At 33.5% G+C, this 21,239-nt stretch overlaps 1 protein-coding gene across 6 annotated transcripts in view; it reads right to left on the reverse strand.

Annotated features, from left to right (window-relative positions):
• Nucleotides 1-834: 834 nt before the first annotated feature.
• The window catches only part of FNBP1L (formin binding protein 1 like), a 99,164-nt gene continuing 78,759 nt past the window's right edge, over nt 835-21,239 (reverse strand). For 3 of the 6 annotated variants that reach the window (XM_009247768.4, XM_054554137.2, XM_054554143.2), the window contains 6 exons: nt 20,580-20,783; nt 11,312-11,421; nt 8,535-8,667; nt 8,064-8,158; nt 6,098-6,246; nt 835-4,560 (listed from right to left, as the gene is read on the reverse strand). In XM_009247768.4, coding sequence (XP_009246043.1) covers nt 4,382-4,560; nt 6,098-6,246; nt 8,064-8,158; nt 8,535-8,667; nt 11,312-11,421; nt 20,580-20,783 — 870 coding nt within the window. In that variant the 3' untranslated portion in view covers nt 835-4,381. Of the gene's footprint in view, nt 4,561-6,097; nt 6,247-8,063; nt 8,159-8,534; nt 8,668-11,311; nt 11,422-14,466; nt 14,482-19,002; nt 19,162-20,579; nt 20,784-21,239 lie in introns of all 6 variants that reach the window. The other 3 variants (XM_002810596.5, XM_054554140.2, XM_054554145.2) reach the window with 2 other exon arrangements.

Here is a 21,239-nt window from a genome sequence, read left to right on the forward strand (position 1 = left end):
GTTGTTATTGTTATAAGGACGTTATCTTCCCCTCGCAAATAGGAAGTGATTTCACTGATCTTAGTTTTGATAATAAAAGCCTTTTTCATTGTTTTGAGCTCCCCACCCCAAACCTCTGTCCATCTGAAGCTTTAACAATTGACACTATTTTCCTATTTTCATTGTTTTGTGTGTTCCTACTTCCAAACTTGGCATTGATCTCTAAATTTTCATCTCAACAATCGTAACCTCCCATTGTTCAGCATCTACCCTGAATTTTATTCCCTTTTCTGAGTTTCTAAAAGTTTGCAGTCATAGTTTCACATTTGCATTTTTTAAAAGGTGAATCTTCTGAAATTAGACTTCCTGAAGTTACAGATAATGTGTCACTAATTATGGCAAATGTTCTTTCCATGCTTTGAAATGCCAGGAAGACTTGGGTGTTGTAACTGATTAGGAATCAAGCCGGAGCACAGGAAATGCTGTCCAGTGTGTAGTGGCTAGATTGGGCTATGAGGTACAGGGACAGTTCTTATGGTTGCAGTGGATAGATGGTGTAAAAGGAAAGTCAATGCAACACAGCTACTGGAGAAGAAAGATAAATCCAAATTATTGCGTGCAATTTAAATTCACTCTAAAGAGACAGCAAACGTTTTTTTTCCTTTAGGAAAGCTTAGAGAAACCAAAATTAGAATAAAATTTCCAAAACTGCTTTGCAAAAAAAACAAAAAAAAAAACTTGTCCCACTTATGGAATTTGTCATCTACTCTGTATTATCTGAGACTTGGCACATTCAAGAACAAAATCATCACATCTCTGATTCACATAGCAATGAAAGATCACACACTAAACACCTTAACAGGCCATGAAAAGATTGTTTTATTCCATGAAAATATTCTCAACAGAGAACACTATCTTTAAATGAAGGATTTACCATTAAGAAATCAAACATGTGCACAAAAAGAGTAAAAATTACCAAAAAATTAAAGATTTTTTGGGACAATTCACATGTTCAAAATTTAAGAATGATTTAAACTGTGCAAGTACAAATGTCTTTCCTATTATAACAACCCATATACAGGTTGCACTATTCCACATCAAGGAACTTGCCTCCTACGGAAGCAGATCCTGCTTTTAGAAAAACAAACAGTAGCTTGAAAAGAACAGTTAGTTCTTACAAGAAAGTCTTAAACTTTGCCCTCTGTGGCTGTTAGCCAAAAAACCATAAGCACTTCAGGCTTTGTACAGAAGACAAACACAGCCAGATCACATTTCCTCCTCATTGCTAACCTTTAAAATAAAAATAGCACTAGATTTTAAAACTACTTCATGTAGTCTGTCAGTACTGAATAATGTCACATTATATAAATAACCCTGTAACGAGATTCAATATCTAAACTTTATAGTTTACTAGCCGCAAAGGTAATACACTATATGTCAGCTGTGTAACAGTGGTGACTTGATCTTATAAAGGCAGAAACTTTCACACAATTGTCATTCAGCTTTAGTATAACGGGTAGTATGATTCAAATAACACTGGGAAAAAGTTATTAAAGCAGTCACACAGCTTCTAAAATATTGCTTAAAATTCAATAATACACAAACCATTTCACGTTCTTTCTCCCCTCAAAACAGTAAAGAACCAAATTAATGAAGATTCAGTGGTACAAATAACCCCCCACCTGCCCCATCTCCCTATTACAACACTACTAAGAAATTAGTTAAGATACAAGTCATTAACAGAATCACAAATGCGAGGCAGGACACCATGAGCAACAGGAGCACTAACAACAATCATATTTACAAGTATAAACATACAGAAATTCCATTTTACAAGTAAAAGTGCACATAGATCATTACAAAGTTTCACTAAATTTTATCAGGTTCAAACAAAAGCATCACGTGGAAACAGACTATCATTGTAATTATCAAACATGATCATCATAACCCAAAATAAAAAGACAATTGGGGGAGGTCCATAAAACTTCTCATAAAAACACTGAGGAAATTAAAATGGACTTGGACATGTCTTTAGTTTGATGCATAAATTTGAAGATGCACCACTGTATATGGTAGAGCTCTAATAGCCACCTACCGAGGCTACATCGGCAGCTGCAGCTGCAGCAGTGCTGCAGAGTTAAAGGAGGTCGCACTGAGCTGACACATAAAGCCCTTTGTGGGATACTGTAGTGGTAGTGTTGGCAATCAACAGATTTAGGCACTCTAGTTTAAGGCAGCATTTGAATGGAAGCAGCTGACTTTTGACAATAGTCCTTTGTCTTGAGGTGGTGAGTATCTTCTGTGTTTATTATGCCAGGATTTCAGTGCTGACTATAGATTCTTCCCAGACTGAGGTGCTGAAGATGTATCACGTTTCAAAGAGTTCTTTCAACTGGGCTGTAGGCTACAGCAGAGATGTTTTCTTTTTCTTATCATAAATACTTCAGGTTCACAGGCTACTTCTTCGTAATGCCAAAACTGGAATGTTTGCAGTGGGGAAGTTATAGCAGTGTGCACAAATACTAGGATGGAAACATTAGTGCTGGAGATGTTTGACAAAGTGATTTGCACTACAAATGTAAAACAAAACAAAGGCTTTGACAAGAACAAGGGAATCTAAAGACATGCCTGAAAAATCTAGCTCAATCACTCTAGACATGCAACAGGATGTTAAAGCAAGCACGGAGGTGGCGCAGGCAGACACTGACAGATGGCAAGGATCTGACAGATAGTGGGTCTAAAAGCCAATTAAAACAGAGCTGGGAGGGAGACAATCCTGTTGGGACAGCTAATGAAAGACACATTTTTTGACAGCTCTGCATTCTTTATTGATTAGACAGCAATAAAATAAATAGAAAAATGGTACACTATTGTTGGCTTTTTCTTTTGTGGGAATAACTGTGAACTAGGAACTTAAGGGTTGGTATTATGATTTTTAAAAACAATGTATGGAAATGCTAATGAAGTTAGTAAAAAAATAATCACGTCTGCATGCACTCATGCAACTTGCTTCTCTCACTCTTTGAGCCTGACAACTCTAATACCCTCCCCCAAAAGCAGCTGCATGTAACCTCCTTCAACATCTTGCCCATTTCCTCAGAAACCCTCTTCAGGAACCTGCAGTCCAGGAGGAAAAAGAAAAGAACAATTACTGAAGACCTTTGGTAAAACCAAAAGGGGTGTTCAGTTTAAAGTGCCTGTCCCAAATGTCTCTAATCATTTTATAGTCAGCTACTGAAAACACCAGGAAAATTTAAAACATGGGCAAAATTAAAAACCAATCTTACTGCTTCTTCACACTTTACTTCCCCACACCACTGACTCAGGGTGTGATCACACAACCAGCACTGCACAATCCTTGACTGCACAGTGTCTCCAACAATGCTTGCTGAAACTAATTGGAAAAATTTATCTATCCTAATAACTAATGATTCAGCAGAAATAACAAAATGCCCTAAATGGTGGTATACATATCTTCCTCTAACCCAGATAGTCAAAAAGTTTCTCCTTTAAAAATTAAAATTTGTCAACACTTCCCCTCCATTCAAGGTTTCCTCTATCTTCAAATGTGTATTTTTCTATATAACTGTGTATTTTCCTATGTGTAACTGCTAAATGCTAAATAATCACTAAAGTGGTATTTCCCAAAAGATATTTTCAAGATGAAACATACAAGTATGAGATTAGTTTGGAAGGAAGCCTGTAAATTATTGAAAATTACCAGTTAACCTCAAAATATTTTGAGGTCTCAAACAAAATCTGTTTTATTCACCTAAGAGCTAGACCAGGAGATTTATTTTGAAACTCTCTTTAAATCTATTTAAATAGATTATGTGCTATGTGCTTATTTTCTTCCTTTAGGAAACCAAAGTTAAGAAAAGGGAAGAAAATGAAAATGATGTTATTATTTTACCAAATTATCCAACTACTATTTTTCTTCTTGGAAACTGTAGCTACAAATTCAAACTTCTAGAAGAAACCACTCTTTGGGGAGTCGGCTTTCCATAGCATTTCAGAGCAGTTTCACTTATTCCAATTCACTAGAGTCACTGTGTTTTCTGAAGTAAAGGGGCAGAGAGCATTACTATCCATGAATTCCTGCCCAATAAATCAAATTCTATTTGTAAGGCAGAAAAACACAAATCCTTCACACAGACTTAAGCAGGACATAAAGCAAAAGGCATCAATTAAGCTTCACACCAACACGTTACTCAAACAGTAAAGTGCCACAAAATGTTTCTTGTGGTAATATTCACAAGATCAAGCCTACACTCAGCTCACATAGTGAACAATTAATCTTGGATGCCCTTTAAGTTTCCTTATTTTTTTCAACCTGTTGAATGTGTTTTCATTTTATGTTACTCTTCCTATGTCACACATGGCACAAAGGTGCCTGGTTAGTTTAGATATAAGTTACTGCACCTTTACTGTTTTTCTCTAGAGTTACATCTATGTATGACGTGGGAACGTAGCCTTCTTCACCGTTCTGTCTCCGAGCTCTTGTCCATCCGTCACCTTTGTCCTCCTCTATAATGTAGAGAACTTCACCTTCTTTCATTGCTAGAGTACCTTCATTATGTCCTAGATGAGAGTTTTCACAGCATAATTTAAGCATTGTGATAATTTTTTTTTAAGTTACAAATACAACGCACAAAATACAATGAAACCCTACTAGATTTCAATGTCCCTGGAACTACTGATCGTCACTAGCAACATCTCTATTGTGCTCTGTGGCTTACCCAGCACTTTCATATACATTCTCTCATTTGAGCTGCATAATAAGCCTGCGGGGCTGAATAACATCACCCTGTAATGGATGTAACGGATGAAGTTAACCGAGTCACAGTGACATTGCATGATTTGACAGGATATTCTCATTCCTATGTCACTATTCCAACTCTTTTCCCAAATTTTAGTAGTATTACTATCTAAAAAAATTCAGCAGGTATGGATTACGAAAACAGTAACTAGATAGCGAAAGAGTGGGAAGAAAGAAGGAAAAAATTTTTTCCTTCTTTGAAGGGAGTTTGAAGGGAGAACAGAGAAAAATACGGGTTTGACTCTAGAGATGGTAGAAACAGAATGGCCATACACAGCTCTTTTACTCTCTATCCCCAACCACCCCCAACCTGCTTAGCAGTACAATTTTCACAACTGAATCTTCATTTAACATGTGCCAAATTACTCCCCTACTCTCTCGATTACATTATAGCAAGTTTGTTTTATTTTGTTTTGGAGATAGGGTCTTACTGCCCAGGCTGGATTCGAACTCCTGGGCTCAAGCAGTCCTCTCACCGCAGCCTCCCAAGTGTCTGGGACTACAGCACACATCACTGCACTGGGCTGCAAGGTCTTAAATTTAATATATTTTCTAATAAGAAGTTACTAGAAACTTTGCTCAATTTTAAACCAACACGAAGGGGGGAGAAAGACCTTAAATCAAGCACCATTTTACAAGTTTATTTATGAAAGTGTTACTCAGTTCTCCTGTTAGTTGAGGGAAAGTATTTTTCAGAGTCCAGGATAAAGAGGAACTAAAAATCTGCAGGAAAAGGCCTCAGTGCCTTACTTCCCTTCCAGAGTTTGTTCTTCAACTTTCATAGAGTAGGAGATAGCATAGTCAGTAGCAACTACATTCTCTCCCACTTTCATCTAAACAGGTGGCCTACGGACTCAGTATATGATGATGGCATTCAGCTAGCTATGCCTTGTACCTGTCTCTTAATGTTAGTAAGCTACAAGGAAGAACATGAAGTGGCATCCACCAGCATCCCGCTTCCTGGGTTGGGCTACAAGTTCAAGCTGCCTCAACTTTGTTTAGGACATGTACACAGTAAGAACTCTAGTGAAAATTCTGCATTGACCAAAATTGATAATTAACTAATAATCTGTATTAGGATGCTAGTAACGTGGGTAATTTCCTTTTAATTCCATGTATGGAAGAAAAATACCTACATTTGTAACACAGTTGTAACAAAAGTATGCATACTAAAGAAATGGGATAATAATTTTCTGACCATGTATATTACTTAAATAAGGATACTACAGTGAGTGACTTGATGTAAATACTTTTAAAGAACCAATTTTATCAAATACAATATTATTAAGAAAATCATACCATCAAAAGGGTAGATAGCTTTGCAGTGTCCAATAGCAGGCAAGGGATCATCATCCTCAAATTCATCATCAAACTCACTGTGGTGGCCATGCTGTTGGGGTGGCCCACGGACTTCCTGGTTTGCATCATCAGTGTAACTTCCCTCAGGACTATAAAACAAAAAATTATCTTCGATCAAGTATCATAAACATGAGAATTCTATATATTATTTATAAATTGATCACCTCAGGATCAATTCCAAAAATTAAACATTAATCACACGGTTTCCACTTAAGCCCTATTTTTTTCAAATGTCAAGTATACAAATTACTTCTAATACAAAATGCTGCTTTGCTGAATTTCCTGAATTAAAAAAAAACTACAAGATTACAATATTCTAGGCACAAAGTATTATTCAGTAAATACATCTCACTATCACTGGGTCTAGAGATAAGACACAAAAACGTTCCAGACCCTTGTCTTCCATCATCCCAAATTTATCATCCTAAAATTCCTTAGGGGACCCATGCAGACCCATGTTTAGTTCACACGCTTCAGGTGGAATTGTTTCTATTCTGGATCTGGAGTGGTCCATCAGAGCAAGCATCTATATAACCAGTTCACAAGAAGTCCTGTAACCTAATCAGATGTAAGAAATGCACAGAAACTTTTGCTTGGGACTCTTGGAAGAGAACTCACTCTGTCCCTTTTCTACTAGACTCGAACCTGCAGGAATAGTCGCCTAGAGCTTTGGAGCCTTAAAAGGAAGCCAACACAGTAGAAAGCACAGCTGTGAGGTGGAGAGAAATTGAGTCCTAGGGATAACATCTGAGCTCCTAGATCAAGCTCTCCCTAAAGTCAGCCAATGAAGTCCATTTTTAGTTTAAGCCAGCATGGGTAAAGTATTCATTCTGTCACTGAAAATTAAAAGATTCTCAACTAAAATAAAAAGTAAAGTAAATTTCCAACTAATCATGGTAACAGGGAAGTTGGTACCTTAAAAAATCCAAAAAAGCAGGTAATACAAATACAATTTATTTTTCTTAAAATTTTTTAAATCAGAGAAAAATGTTAATAATTTTGCTGAAGAATCAAATGACTGAATTAGATTTAATAATGGAAAATTTTACAGAATTAGATTTTAACAGTACTTTCAGTAAGCCTGGAAGCCAGAGAAATAACACATGTCAAAGAAATTAGATCCTTTTAATCTGAGTTTTACCTAATTTGTGGGTATCTCTTAACAGATTAAAGATATGTACTCTTCCAAGTAATACTATTATTACCACTATTTACTACTAGGGGCTTTATGTACATTATTTACTTTTTTACTAACAAACCTAAAGGGTGGATATTTTAACCTCCATTTTATATTTCAGGAAATTGAGACTCAGGGAGCATTAAAAATGAACTTGCTCAGATTACACTGTAATTAAGTAGAAAACTAAGAGTTGTTACTAGGCCTCTCACATTCTTCTCTAAGGTGAATCCTAATTTGTGGACTTTTAGTCTGGAAAAAAAGATATAATACATCAACAAAGAAATGTCATAAGTGGTACAGAAACTTAGCAAAGTGTCTTTTGGAAGCTCTGGTCCAAACTAACAATACATATTTTTTTTCTTCGCAAAACTCTGAGCTATTTGATGGTAAAATTTTTCTTTGGCATAAGCAACCCTAATTCCACTTGAACCTTAGGAAACCTTCCCATGCCTGAGGAGCCTACGCCCTCAGACTGTAGCTCCCAGAATTTTCTATGTTCCTAGCTCTGTGTTTGGATGCATAACAAACTAGGATTAAATAGCAAGATGAACTTTCCTACTTCACCTGTAATTATCACTACAGAAAATTACTTAGGTTCAAAAGACTGAGGTTATTAAAAGCTGAACTTGTTAAATTTGGAAGAAAAAAACGAATTGTATAAAGTTTAGGACAAAAGGGTGAGAAAACTTTGGGAAGAAGAAATACAAATAAAATACAAAAAATGACCTTTCGCGTCCCTGTGTTACAAGATGATTTATGTCACTGCTATGTCTTCTGTCTCCTCTCCCACCTGTTTTGCCTTCAACTTCAGAGAGCCAAGCCTTGGGGAAAAAAATAAGCAAACAACTGAGCTCAATAAATATGTTTAAAAGCTCATAAGATATTCTTCTACATTTAAAATGTGTTTAAGTTTTTATAATTATGTAATTCTTAGAGATGTGAAACCTTTATTCCAAATTGGTCAAATGATCAACTTTATAGCTGATTCAAAAAAATAGTATAAATGTTTAATCTTATATAAATGTCTAAATAAAAAACTTCAATGAGATTAAATAACACACATCACAATAATACTATTAGATCATAAGCCCTAACATTAAATATAAACATTTGAAGATAATTCTAACAAAAACCCATCTATCATAATAAAGTTTATAAAAATAATTTATCTTGACAAGTGCTGAATAACAAATCTACCTCATTCTTATGGATTTCCATTCGTAGGCGGTCAATGTTATTCATGGTCTCTGCTAATTTAGGCTGCAAACTCCCTGGATCCCCCATTTGTGGATTCTTCTCATATACATCTTTCATTTTGTTGAGTGCATCTCTAAAAAAGAGAAGGAAACCACAGAACTAAATATTAACTTCATATGCTTCCAGATAAAAGAGTTTTATTTGACTCTGGGGACTCGTACGCAGCTTAATCTTAAGTAGAGTCATATCTTTTTGTCTCACATGACCTGATTAAAGACAATCTGCATAAAGGTGATAACATATAATAGAGTTAGTAATTTATGAAGACAATCAGAATACCAAAAGAGAACAGAGTTCATTTCTTATTTCCTGCTTTCTAAACAAGGAATTTTATTTATATGTATATATACACACACACACACACACAAACACACAAAATCAAGGGCTGGAAGAATATTCTTCAGCTCATCATGTCCCAAATCAAACTCATTATATTCCAACTTAGCCACACTGTTCCACAGCTCATACATCATCATTGTCCTCCCACTCACCTCTGCTAGAAATAGGAATGGCAGCTTTAACCTGCCCCCACCCAAAGTCAGTCATTTGCCAGTTCCTCTCAACCTACCTCCTATTCTCTAATCATATTACAATCGGTTATGCCTCAATTAGCTGTCCTTGACTCTAACATCTGACACTATTGATTAACACTCCTTAATACTCTTTTCCTTCATGACTTCCTGTAGGTTACATTTTCTTTTTCCTCCTCCTCACCTCTGCTTTCTCACAATCTCCCTCACTGCCTTCTTTCTCCTTCTTTGTTCAACCTTTAAATGTGTATTACATAAAATGACAAAGGTTTCTTCTCGTCTCTTCCTACAGTCTTGTTGGAGGATGATCTCTTAATTGTTTTAATATCATCCATCTTCAGATGATTTTCAAATGCGTATCTCCAGACCTCTTTTTCTCCTGAATTCTAGATTCATATTTTTAAACCCAACTGGCCACTTCTAATATGAATTTTTCACATTTCAAAAATCAACATAAACAAAATCTTTATCTTTGCCCTAAACTTTTTTCTTATTGTTGTAATTAAATCTATAGCTACAAACCTTCTTTTTTTTTTTTAAGCTTCCTCCATGTTTTCTCTTCTCCAGCATCCAATCAGGTGAAAGTACAACCTACTTTGGCTTTGAAATGATTCTTTTATCTATTCCTCCTTTCTATTCCCATGGCCATGCCTTAATTTAGGCCCTCAGCATCTCTCACCTGGATTGTTAGTCTTCTACCTCCAATCTCTTTCCTATACTATTTACTCTTCATACAGTTTTCAATTATCTTTTACCACACAGAGCTAATAATGTTACCCCTTCTCTCAATAACTGGGGACTGTAATACCTACAGAACTCCACAGAAAAGCATTCAGAATTTTTCACAAGTCCTATACTTCTTCATCCTCAACTTCTATTATTATGTTCCACATAATTTTTAACCAAGTCTCTCTGGATTAGCACTAATTCCAGTCCATGGCAAGAACATTCACATTTCTGTGCCTTTATTCTTGTTTTGGACATGGAGATATCTGAGAAAAATTTGAGTCACCAGAGGTACATTCGAGTTCTAAGCAGAGGTCAAACCAGTGACACTCTGGCCTTCTTGCTTGTATTCTCATATTCTGGACATGTATCCTTTTTGCAATCTACTCATTTAGTGCAATGTTTCTCATATTTTTACGCTTTTTGTTGATATTGGTGTTTAAAATGGCCCCTAAGCATGGCAATGAAGTGCTGTCTAGTGTTCTGAAGCACAAGGAGGCTGTAATATTTATTACCTTACAGAGAAAATTCGTATCTTAGATAACTTTGTTCAAGCATGAGTTATAGTGCTATTAGAAAAAAATCCAAGTTAATAAATCAACATCATATATGAAATAAGGTGTTTTTACACAGAAACACAAATAAAAAAAGGTTATGTGCCAATCAGCTGACGGAAACATTGTGACCAGTGGCTACCTAGAACCTAACCCTGTATCTCCCTAAGAGCAATGTTTCAGTATTCCATAATTTAGTGTTCACAGTGACTTTACAGAACACAGCTATTGTTAATAAGAATCAAAGGCACTGCAATATTTCATTATGATTAAGCACCACATCACACCTGATACACTAATTCTTAGCATCAAAACTTCAATCTCTCATGCTACAATTTAAGCCCCAATTTTATCCTAAGTGAAGATATGGCAAGTCACCAATTCATTGTAATAACACTTTAATGATCGTTAGTAATTCTTCTATGTCTATTTAAAAAAATTAAACTAGAGGAAACTTCTTGTAAAAATTAAATTAAAAAGTAAACCTATGTGTGAACAAATATGAAGCCATCAGTAATCAAGCACTGTTTGCCAAATGTTTTGCTACAAACAAAATAGCCTCAGGTTGCTAATAAAATCAATTTATATATAAAAGCAAAATGAAAATGTATCAAAGTATAAGAGGTAGTTAGTGCTGATGAAACTACTCTTGATAATAAAACATCGAGAAATTTTTTGCAAATTAATGAAGGCATATTAGCATTCAATAAAAATCTGCAACCAAGGAAATTCTCTAACCTATGACAGGGTAACCATAAAAATTTCCAGGGTAAGAGTATAATTCTCTCTCAAAAGATATTTCAATTAGGATATATAATTTTTAAACCTTCTGTTTATCACATTTAAGGGTGTCACTCAAAGTAGATCCTAAAATAATAATGACGGAGAAAACTTAAAGGAATAATACTTTTGGTCTGATTCTTTCTGTAGTTCTCTGTTAAGTTCATCAATGCGCTGCTGTAGTTTTTTACGTCTCTGTTCAGGTGGCAGATGACTGAAATCTTCTAGTGCTGGGCCCTGAAAAGAGAATCTAAATCATTATAATAGACATTTTCGGGAAATGTTATTTTTAAAATATACCTGCTATAAAATAGGAATACATACCAATCTTAAGTTTAATTTCAAATTTGCCTCAAGCAACCCCTTAAAAAAAATCTACACAGATGTGTGTGTTTATGCGTATATGTTAATGAAAACAATGTACTGAAGAAAGAGCTCAAATTTCAAGTCATTTTATAAAACCATGAAACAGAGTAAGTAAAATCATACCCAGATACAGATAACTGGTAGGTAGTATCACATTACTTTCAAATCTTGGCAGAGTTATAATGAATACATGTAAACCTTCTTACAGCAACAACAACAAAATGGAAACACATAACATTTCTTGTCTATACAGGGTATTGTTTTATATATAACATATCACAACATTTCCAAATAAAACCCATTGCCGTGACATTCAGAATGTTACAAATGTTCAAACTGAAAATATGAATATAATTAAGAAACTTACCTCACAAAGACAATCTAATGAAATATACTTCAATACTACACATAGTCTTTGAACGATTAAACCATTCAAAACATACCTGGTCATTAAAAACCAAAGACAGAACTATCCACTGAGCAGAAATTATATTCCAACAAGGAGTATATTTTCAATTAACCTTTTGTAAACCGAATAACATGCCTCACTTGTTACTGAAAGAAGGATAGAATCCTTCTTTAGGAAAGATCCTTGATGTCTGAAAATTTTTTAAAGTTTTGATATTCAAAAAACTATGCAATTTAAGAAAAAGTACTAGTATTTAAATGTAAACATCTGATCCAAATGACACCTTTTCCCTTAAATGTTATTTTAATCACTGTTACTTATGTTATTAGAGATTACAACAGAACCAATATTAGCAGCTATTGAATCTATTTAATATAAACCTATATTACTTAAATCTTTATATATACTCCAGAAATTTATGATGCCTGTCACTATTCATTTTCTTTTCAAAATGGTTATTCTAAGAATATTAATATGAGGCCAGGCACAGTGGCTCACGCCTGTAATCCCAACACTTTGGGAGGCTGAGGCGGGTGGATCACCTGAGGTCAGGAGTTTGAGGCCAGCCTGGAGCCTGGCCAACATGATGAAACCCCGTCTCTACTAAAAATACAATAAATTAGCCAGGCGTGGTGGCAGGCGCCTGTAATCCCAGCTACTCGGGAGGCTGAGGCAGGAGAATCGCTTGAACCCAGGAGGCAGAGGTTGCAGTGAGCCAAGATCGCACCATTGCACTCCAGGCTGGGCGACAAGAGCGAGACTCCGTCTTTAAAAAAAAAAAAAAAAAAAAAAAGAAAAGAAAAAAGAATATAAATATTCAATTTGTTAAAGTGATGCTAAAAGGAGCTCTCAAAACAAATATGTTCCTGCTCTTTGGGCCACTTATGCCTGTAACATATGCTAAATAGCTTTATTTCACCATGTGTAAGAATGAGTCACTTACTTTCAGAAAAGAGAAAACTCACTCCTAGGATGAGCTATAATTAAATGTAACATTTAATAACAGAATCCCTAGTCTCTTTCCCCAGTGGCCTGTATATTATGGATATTCAACAAGCTTGCTAGAAAAAAGCAAGGCATCCTAAGTGTTGTTTTTTTTTGTTTTGTTTTTTGTTTTTTTTTTCATTTATCAATCACCAGAAACAAGGATATCAATCAACCCAATCTGGCCTAAATAAATCAATGGTGAAATTTCCTTTGTCGAGGTCCTTTAGATTTACTGGTTAATTTGCAACATAAATTTGTCATATTTAATCTACTCTGGAGTTGAAGGTTTTTTGTAGAGACAGAGTCTCATTCTGTTGCCCACAATGGAATGCAGTTGAGTGATCATAGCTCTCATGGCTCACTATAGCCTCAAACTCCTGGGCTCAACCAATCCTCCCGCCTTAGCCTCCCAAATAGCTGGGATTACAGACAAGGAGTACAAGTTTTGAAAACTAGTATATATATGCCAAAAATAAACTTCTTAATTTATATTTTAAAAAATATTTCTAAAAATCTTGAAAAATTATTGAATAAAATGAAGAAATGCATTTCAACATACTGTGGAGGTTTTTTTTGTTGTTGTTGTTAAAATTATGATAAACTCACAATAACCTACAAGTAAATCTGCCAGAATTCCACTTATCCCTTATCAAACCCTGTTCTCAAATTTATGAACAGTAAACATTGAGGCACCTACATTTCTAATATCCCATTTGACATTAGAACGCTATTCTTACATAGAATATGAGAATTAAACTTAACTTTATTTCCTATGGATGTTCAGAAGACCTCTGGGGCATTTAACAACCTCTCTTACTACAAAGGAATTTATAAAAGGCTGATTCCAACAATGTAAAAGAGTAGTCTACTTTCCAATAGCTTCCTATACAATAATTTTGGGGTTAGTTCCTAATGTAGATCCATTAATTTGTTTGAAATAAACATACCAAGGAACATTCCAAACACACACACACCTTCCCCGCCCCGCCCCACCCCCACACAAACACACACAGGATATTTAGATCATCTGTGTTTCTATTCTCCTTCAATAGCACAGAAGAACCAAGGACTAACTCCATAATGACACTAGTATGAAATTTTTCTTTTTTTGGAAAAATCTAGTGACTCTGGGGATAAAACTACAAATCAAATTTATACGATTTTTTAAAGGCTATTAAGTAAAATAATATTTGCTAAATTTTCCTTCTGCATAACAAACTGTGGCTCTACCATGTAATCTTTAAAAAATGTTTAACCACAATTTTACGCTCCTCTGTAACATGACAAGGACTCCATTCAATGACATTTAAGAACTTAATGGGTTGATGACAATTAACCACATTTTCTAATCTTATGACATCAAGAGTACTGGCATATGCTGGACTATGAAACTATAAAAAGAAAAAACACACGAGGTGAAAACGTGGGATGTAATTTACCACTTGTTTTGAATTAAACAAAACAATGTTTTGAGATTACTTAATGTTGGCACAGTATATAGATCAGCACATAAGGCTTACCATCTTCACCGACCACTGAATAGTTCAATGGAAAACAGAAAGAAATGGTAAATTATTCACAGGAAACCATAATACAGAAGATGCAATAGCCTATTCTTTTTTACAATACTAAAATAAATCACGTACATTTCACAATCCAAACAATTATGCCAGAAAAACCATTTTAAGCACATTTTGGGAAAGTAAATTACTTGCAAAAAAAAAAAAAAAAAAGCATACATTGATGATAATGGGCAGATATTTTCTATGTTTAACTAAAACTTAAAAATAAACATTCTACCTGTAATCATGCATTCTCTTTTAAAGTGAATTTTATGTAAGTAGATTTCACTTCTATAGCTCTTTACTCTCAAATTACTAATATTTGAAAAGTTGAATATGAGCTCTAAGATTAAACATTTAAAAAGAAATCTTACGTGAAATATTAAAAAATAGAATGTTCTTTCCAGTGCGTTAAAGAAAACACTATTATCTACATTTTTATACTTCAAAGTACTGTTTGAATTTAAATATACCATGGTTAGATGACGGTAACATTTTTACTTTCATTTTAAAATCTTTTTAAATGTACATTAAAAACACATTATTTTCAAAATAGTGAGTTATCCAGATTCAAGTTTCCCATACACATTTCCTAATATATACAAATATATAGGTTGAATTTTGCTTTAAAAATATAGCTTCTATTTTTCAGGTTTTATTTTAAAATCTATTATGCTTGAACAACACTAAAAACGTAACTTCAATTTTTAGAAAATTGATTAAAATGTATTCTTTCTGAAAATATGAAATGACACAGATTCTGAAGAGACCAACCACAGTGCTCTTATACAATAACAATACTTTATATATGTATATATATGTGTGTGTGTATAGATATAGACATGAATATGGATATGGATATATCTCCCACATTCTGTGGGTCAGTAGGATTCTGCAACTGGCATGGCATCTATCTAGCATCCCAACTAGACACCCACACACATACACACACACGGTGACCCAGAATATGCAACAGAGCTTTATAAAGTTAATCTTCACATTCATCTCAATTGGTGAGCAGCCTCTAAAATTTTTACTTTTCCCTGTTTTCTAAATCATGATGTTTTAAGAGAAGGTGTTGGGGAGATGTCAGATAAAAAATTCACATTAAAAATATGAACGAATTTTAATAAATAATCTGACAAAAATATCTACCCCTTATCGCTGATGAGTTGGTCACTGCTATACATTATCTTTCCAAATTAAGCTTAACATTCTTTAGACTGTCAGTATTTTTGAGAAACAAAAACTACAATTTATTTTGCTATTAAAAAACTCCTGGTAAGGAAATAAAAAGGTTTAAAGAGAGATATTCACAGTCTTTCAAAAATGTTATTAAATGAAATTATATATAGGACAAGCAACAAAATATTTAAAGTATATGAATTTGACTTATCTTTTGATAATTTTCACCAGTGAAATTTCTAAGTGATGCAAATTATATTTCCAATTTCTATATTAATATTTTAGAGAAAACATTAAGATAATTATAGCTGAAATATCAAATGTTTCAGCTATTTGTTAATCTAGTCTTACTAAATTATCAATTGGAAATTTGATAATTAGATTTGGAGATATACAAAACTCAAGTTCATTGTAAAAATATTAGACATATGTTCTGTGTAAGGTTTTAAAGTAATACATGTTCCATACAAAAATATCTTATTCTTATATACAATTATATACTCATAAACTAGAAAATTTCATATACTCAACTACATTTAATAAACACAAGAGAGCTAAAAAGGAAATCATTTAGGCAATCAAAATTATTAGGTGTATTTCATTTTAAATAGGACAAAATTTCATGAGAACTACTCTGGAGAGATAAAAGCTTAGAAAAATGTCTCTGAAAGTCTATAAAGTCATAAATATTCAGAGAGAAAACCTGGACTCATTGCTAAATAAATAACTTAAAAAACAGGATCCAATAAAACTCAAATAAAGTAGCAATAGAGTAAAAATTATTAGTTTGTTTTTAAGTAGTTAAGTTCGAGTATATCCTCAAATATCCATTAACAGTTAGAACTTAATGTCACAGAAGGAAATTATAGAACTTCCTCCCTCAGAAAAGATCTGCTGATAACACTGTCAAAATCAAAAACATTTTTCATATCCTTAATTTATATTGGGATCTGTACACACCAGTTTTTCTTTAAAAAAGGAAAAGAAAAAATCATAATTTTTAAGAAGTTATTTAGGAAAAGCAATGTGCAGCAAATATCGCACAAAACAAGAGTTTCTGAACTGAATGGTACAACTCATCAGTTTTAAGAAACCTCTAGACTTATTTTGTAATTTTAATAGACTGAAAACTCCATGTAAAAACATATAAGCAGGCTTACTAAAGCTTACCTTCTTTTTGAATTTTTCTATATTGAGAAAATTCTTATGTGAAAAAAATCTCTATAGGTTAACTTTTGAGATAGATATCTAGTAAATACCAAACGGTAATCAAAAGAAAAAAATTTCTCAACCTCAAAATTGTAATCCACTTTCTTCCCTGCTCTGTCCTCTAAACCCCTAGTTGGTCTGTCATATTTTCTACCTTGCACACTGCTTTCTTCTCTGGAGTGGCAGCTAATAATATATCTGGGAGGGGATTTCAGCCTTCTAAAACTAGGTCCCTACAAAAATAACTTATCTTATGTAAATAACTTATGAATATCTATAATTTGTGTTTTACAGTTGTAAAACTCTACCAACAAACTTACTAAAAAAAATACGATGACACATATTTAAGCTTCTCTCTCCAGGGTTCATAGCTCTAATTGCCTGAGTTTTTTTTTCCCTTAGAATTACACTTACCTCGCACCTCTATGACTATATGTGGAAAATATGACTATGACTATATAGTGTAAAATATGACTATTTTAACTGGGCCTGGTAGACTCATTATGTAGGATACACAAACGATTACAAAAACGTGACTACTACATAGGAACTTCTCATGATTTATGTAACAATATAATATTTAGTGTAGTCTAAATTGCCAGAGGAGTGGTGGTTCATGCCTGTAATCCCAGAATTTTGGGAGGCTGAAGTGGGAGGACTGCTTGAGCCCAGGAGTTTGAGATCAGCCTGGGCAACACAGCAAGACCACATCTCTTTAAAAAAATTTTTAATTAAAAATAAGTAATAAATAAACTGCCACAGGGAAGCAACACAGGAATGAGTTCTAGCCTTGTAACTCCGGCAACAGAAATCCCAAATATGATTTCTCAAAGTCTTTCAAGCAAGTGTTCAGAGCTTTTAGAAGAGATTATAGGCATGCCTGTAGTTATAATACAGACTCATCCATGGGGACTTTTCAAAATGTCATCAAATCACCTACCATCCACATATAGAATTAGGTAAGATAGATGCAAAGAAGTTCATGTCACTGGAGGAAAAAAAGAAGTCCAAAAAAAGACATAATACACTGGGACATTTCTGTTGCATTAGTAACATCAGTTAAGTTTGTCATAATGTTTTAAGGCAACATAGATGTAATCTTGTCCCTAAACTATCTTGTTCTATAGGAGGCCAAAATGCAATTTGAAGACAGAAAGGAAGAAAAATAGAAGGGAAGGAGGGGAAAGAAGAGAGAAGAGAGGAGAAAGCAAGGGAGGGAAGGGCCTAAGAAGGAAGAACGAAACAACCTAATTTTAGATTATTATTGTTAGGCTTCTTACTACACTGAAAGACTGATTTCTCATCTATGGGTTAACAAATCTGTGTTTTTCAAATGTCCCAACAAATGCTCAAACAAATCTTATAAATGAGTCTAAATTATAGGCTATGAATACTAAAAGTACACCCTTAAAATCAAACATAAACAAGAAAAATTAGCCTCACTAACATAATAGAGTAACACTAATGTATTTATTAGTAGTATAACAGTTGTTGCTAAACAACAGTTTAGTAAACATTACTCAGTGATATCTAGTATTTTTGTAGGCTTTACAATTTACAATCTACTTTCTAATATATTATCTCAATTTAATCTACAACAATCTTGATATTTAAAATGCCTATCTTTAATTTTTTTAACTATTGGAAACTGTGTTTTATACATCTGAAAATAAGCAGGGCAATTAAAATTGAGCTTGACATTTTATTGTCAACAAAATAATACTTCATAAAATTGGCAGGTGAAGTCAGCATTGGTGACAAATTATTACAAGAGTAACTCCAGTGACAAATTACTGAAAGTCTTAAAAATGTAAATACATTACAAGACAATGGTGAACATATGATTTCACATAAACAAAAAAATAGCTAAAATATGATTGTACCCAGCACCCTCTTTATAATACCATTCTTTTATGGTTGAGCATTTCAAATGTTATAAAGAGGAGTTGTTTTTAACTTGAGGGAAGCTATTCTTAATTCTGTGGTGTTTTTAAACTGTGTATTTATAGGAGAGAGCCTTATAATGAGGGTGGAGAGTATTAAAAGCCACACTACACACACAATAGGCCATCATGCATTTTAACCCATTATTAAACTTACCCCTCTTTTGAGGCTTCTGAAAGAAGGAATTCTGGGCTTCCCTGTTTTTATTTCATTCATACAATAATGCACGGGCTCAATGGAGAATGTGAGAAACTGGGACCCATTAGGAGTACTGGATGTGAATAAACTAGTAGGGGTTAAGGGTGGGGACTGTGGCTAATATGGAAATAAAGAAAGGAATCAATAAGCCAAATGTGCATAGTTTTTTCCTAAATGAAAATTCTATTTTTGGCAACATACTTTTCACAAAATATATCTCAAATAAAGTTTTCTGTAAAAATATTATGAGAAAGTAAACATAGTTTTGCCCAAAACTATCATTAAAAAAAATCAAATTTACTTTTTAAAATGTACCATTTCACTTGATTACTTTTTACATCAGACAAATTAAAAACACAGAGTTCACAAATTATATTGTCAAAGAAAGCAATATGGCCTAGATTTTAAAATTCTCTTCTAATTTCTAGAATATTAGCATTACCATGGTACTTGTCAAGAAATAAAGCTGGCAGCTACACCTAAAGTTATCTAAATAGGTAATGTCACACATAAAATATTAAAACTGTAACTGATTATTATCAAAAATAGGCAAAAAAATTTTCATTATATTCATGGCTTTCCTCCCAGGCTGTTTCTATTTCATCTTTATTTCACCTTTTCTTTTAATTCCAGTATTCCTTGTACATCTAAGCTCTTCTAGCTACCTCGATCTGACTAAAACAGGTCTCACTTCTCAACTTCTTGACTGGACAATATGATTAAAAGCATAAATAAAGCATGAGTTAATTATAATTGCGCTTTTAAAGATACAGGTATATTATAATGAGTTAAATTTTGTCTACACTCATATGCCATGATCAAAAAATGAATTAAAATAATCAAGTATACTTTAATAAATATAGCACATCAGATTAAAAGTATTTCTCTATTCTCCTTACTAATAAGACACAAGTACAACCACTTAATTGATAAGAAAGACAAAGCACCCATCTATTTCATTTGCTCACATGCTGACCTAGATCTATCTAAAATAAAGAGCACATCAGAAGGTGGGTTCTAACAAGAAGTTAAGAGTGAGGTTCTCTTACCAAACTAGAAACTGTGTTAAACTTCAATTAACCAAGACTGAACCCTTCCCATTAAAAACTCATATGGATGATAAAAATAATTTTAGTAGTAGGATCTATAAAACCTAACTTGACATGTATGATGGCTGTGGTCAATCATTCATTCCATTTGAGAATTCCAATTTTAGTGGTATTTTAGTTAGATCATGTTTCCTTAAAAATTCTGATGGAAACTACATACAAATGAAACTTCAAAAGCATATAATTTAACTAGATATTAACAACTTTGTTAATACGCTTACCCATTATTAAGCGGTAGTCAAATGTTAAATCCACAAATAACTGTTACTATTAAGGTATTCCTAATATAAGTGAAAGGTTAACTGAATCATTCAAATTGAAAATATTTATTCTCCATTAATGGTAAATCATTTTCCATTCAATACCCACATTGTTTTAGTTGGTACACTTAAACTGATTAGCATATAGGAATTTTATGACTTTTACCTTTGGCTTCTTTCCAAAGAGCCACAATTTGCCCTTGGCCTTTCCTACTGTGGTTTTGGCATCCATCTTCCCACTCTCCTGTTTGGATGCACTGATAGTCCCATCAGAAATGGTTCTATATATATGTTGACTGTAATCCTCAAATGGAAAGTCTCCTGGAGGTTCAAAACCAGATTTGAAGGAGTCTACCACCATTTGAGAGTCCTATACAAAAGAAACTAAGTTTTAAAACTGTTTTACTTGCTCATAATTCTACATTAGCTTTCATAACTTTTTCAGTACAAGAAAACAACAAATATAAGTTTAAATAATTCCACAGTAATCATTAAGGTAAATAATTTATTCCCATGAATGTGTAACCAACTCAAAATATTTTAATCCCAAAAGAAAAATATACTTGTAAATTACCACTTAATTAATTTATAATATTCATAAAATGTTTTTACTTGGTAGCTTTAACCACCTGAAATTCATCTGAAGACTACTTAGCTGAAAAAAGACCTAACTGACAAAAAGAATACAGAAAGAGGTTATTAACAAGTAGAAATTCTGAGAAGTTTCAAAGGAAAAAGGCTTTTTGCTTTAAAAGATAGATGTCAACAAAGAAGCTAATCTTTGGAGTAAGGAAAGAACATCTAATTGTAAAAGAGAGTAAAAGAT

The sequence above is a fragment of the Pongo abelii genome, chromosome 1, assembly GCF_028885655.2.
Source record: "Pongo abelii isolate AG06213 chromosome 1, NHGRI_mPonAbe1-v2.0_pri, whole genome shotgun sequence".
Lineage (NCBI taxonomy): Eukaryota > Metazoa > Chordata > Mammalia > Primates > Hominidae > Pongo > Pongo abelii.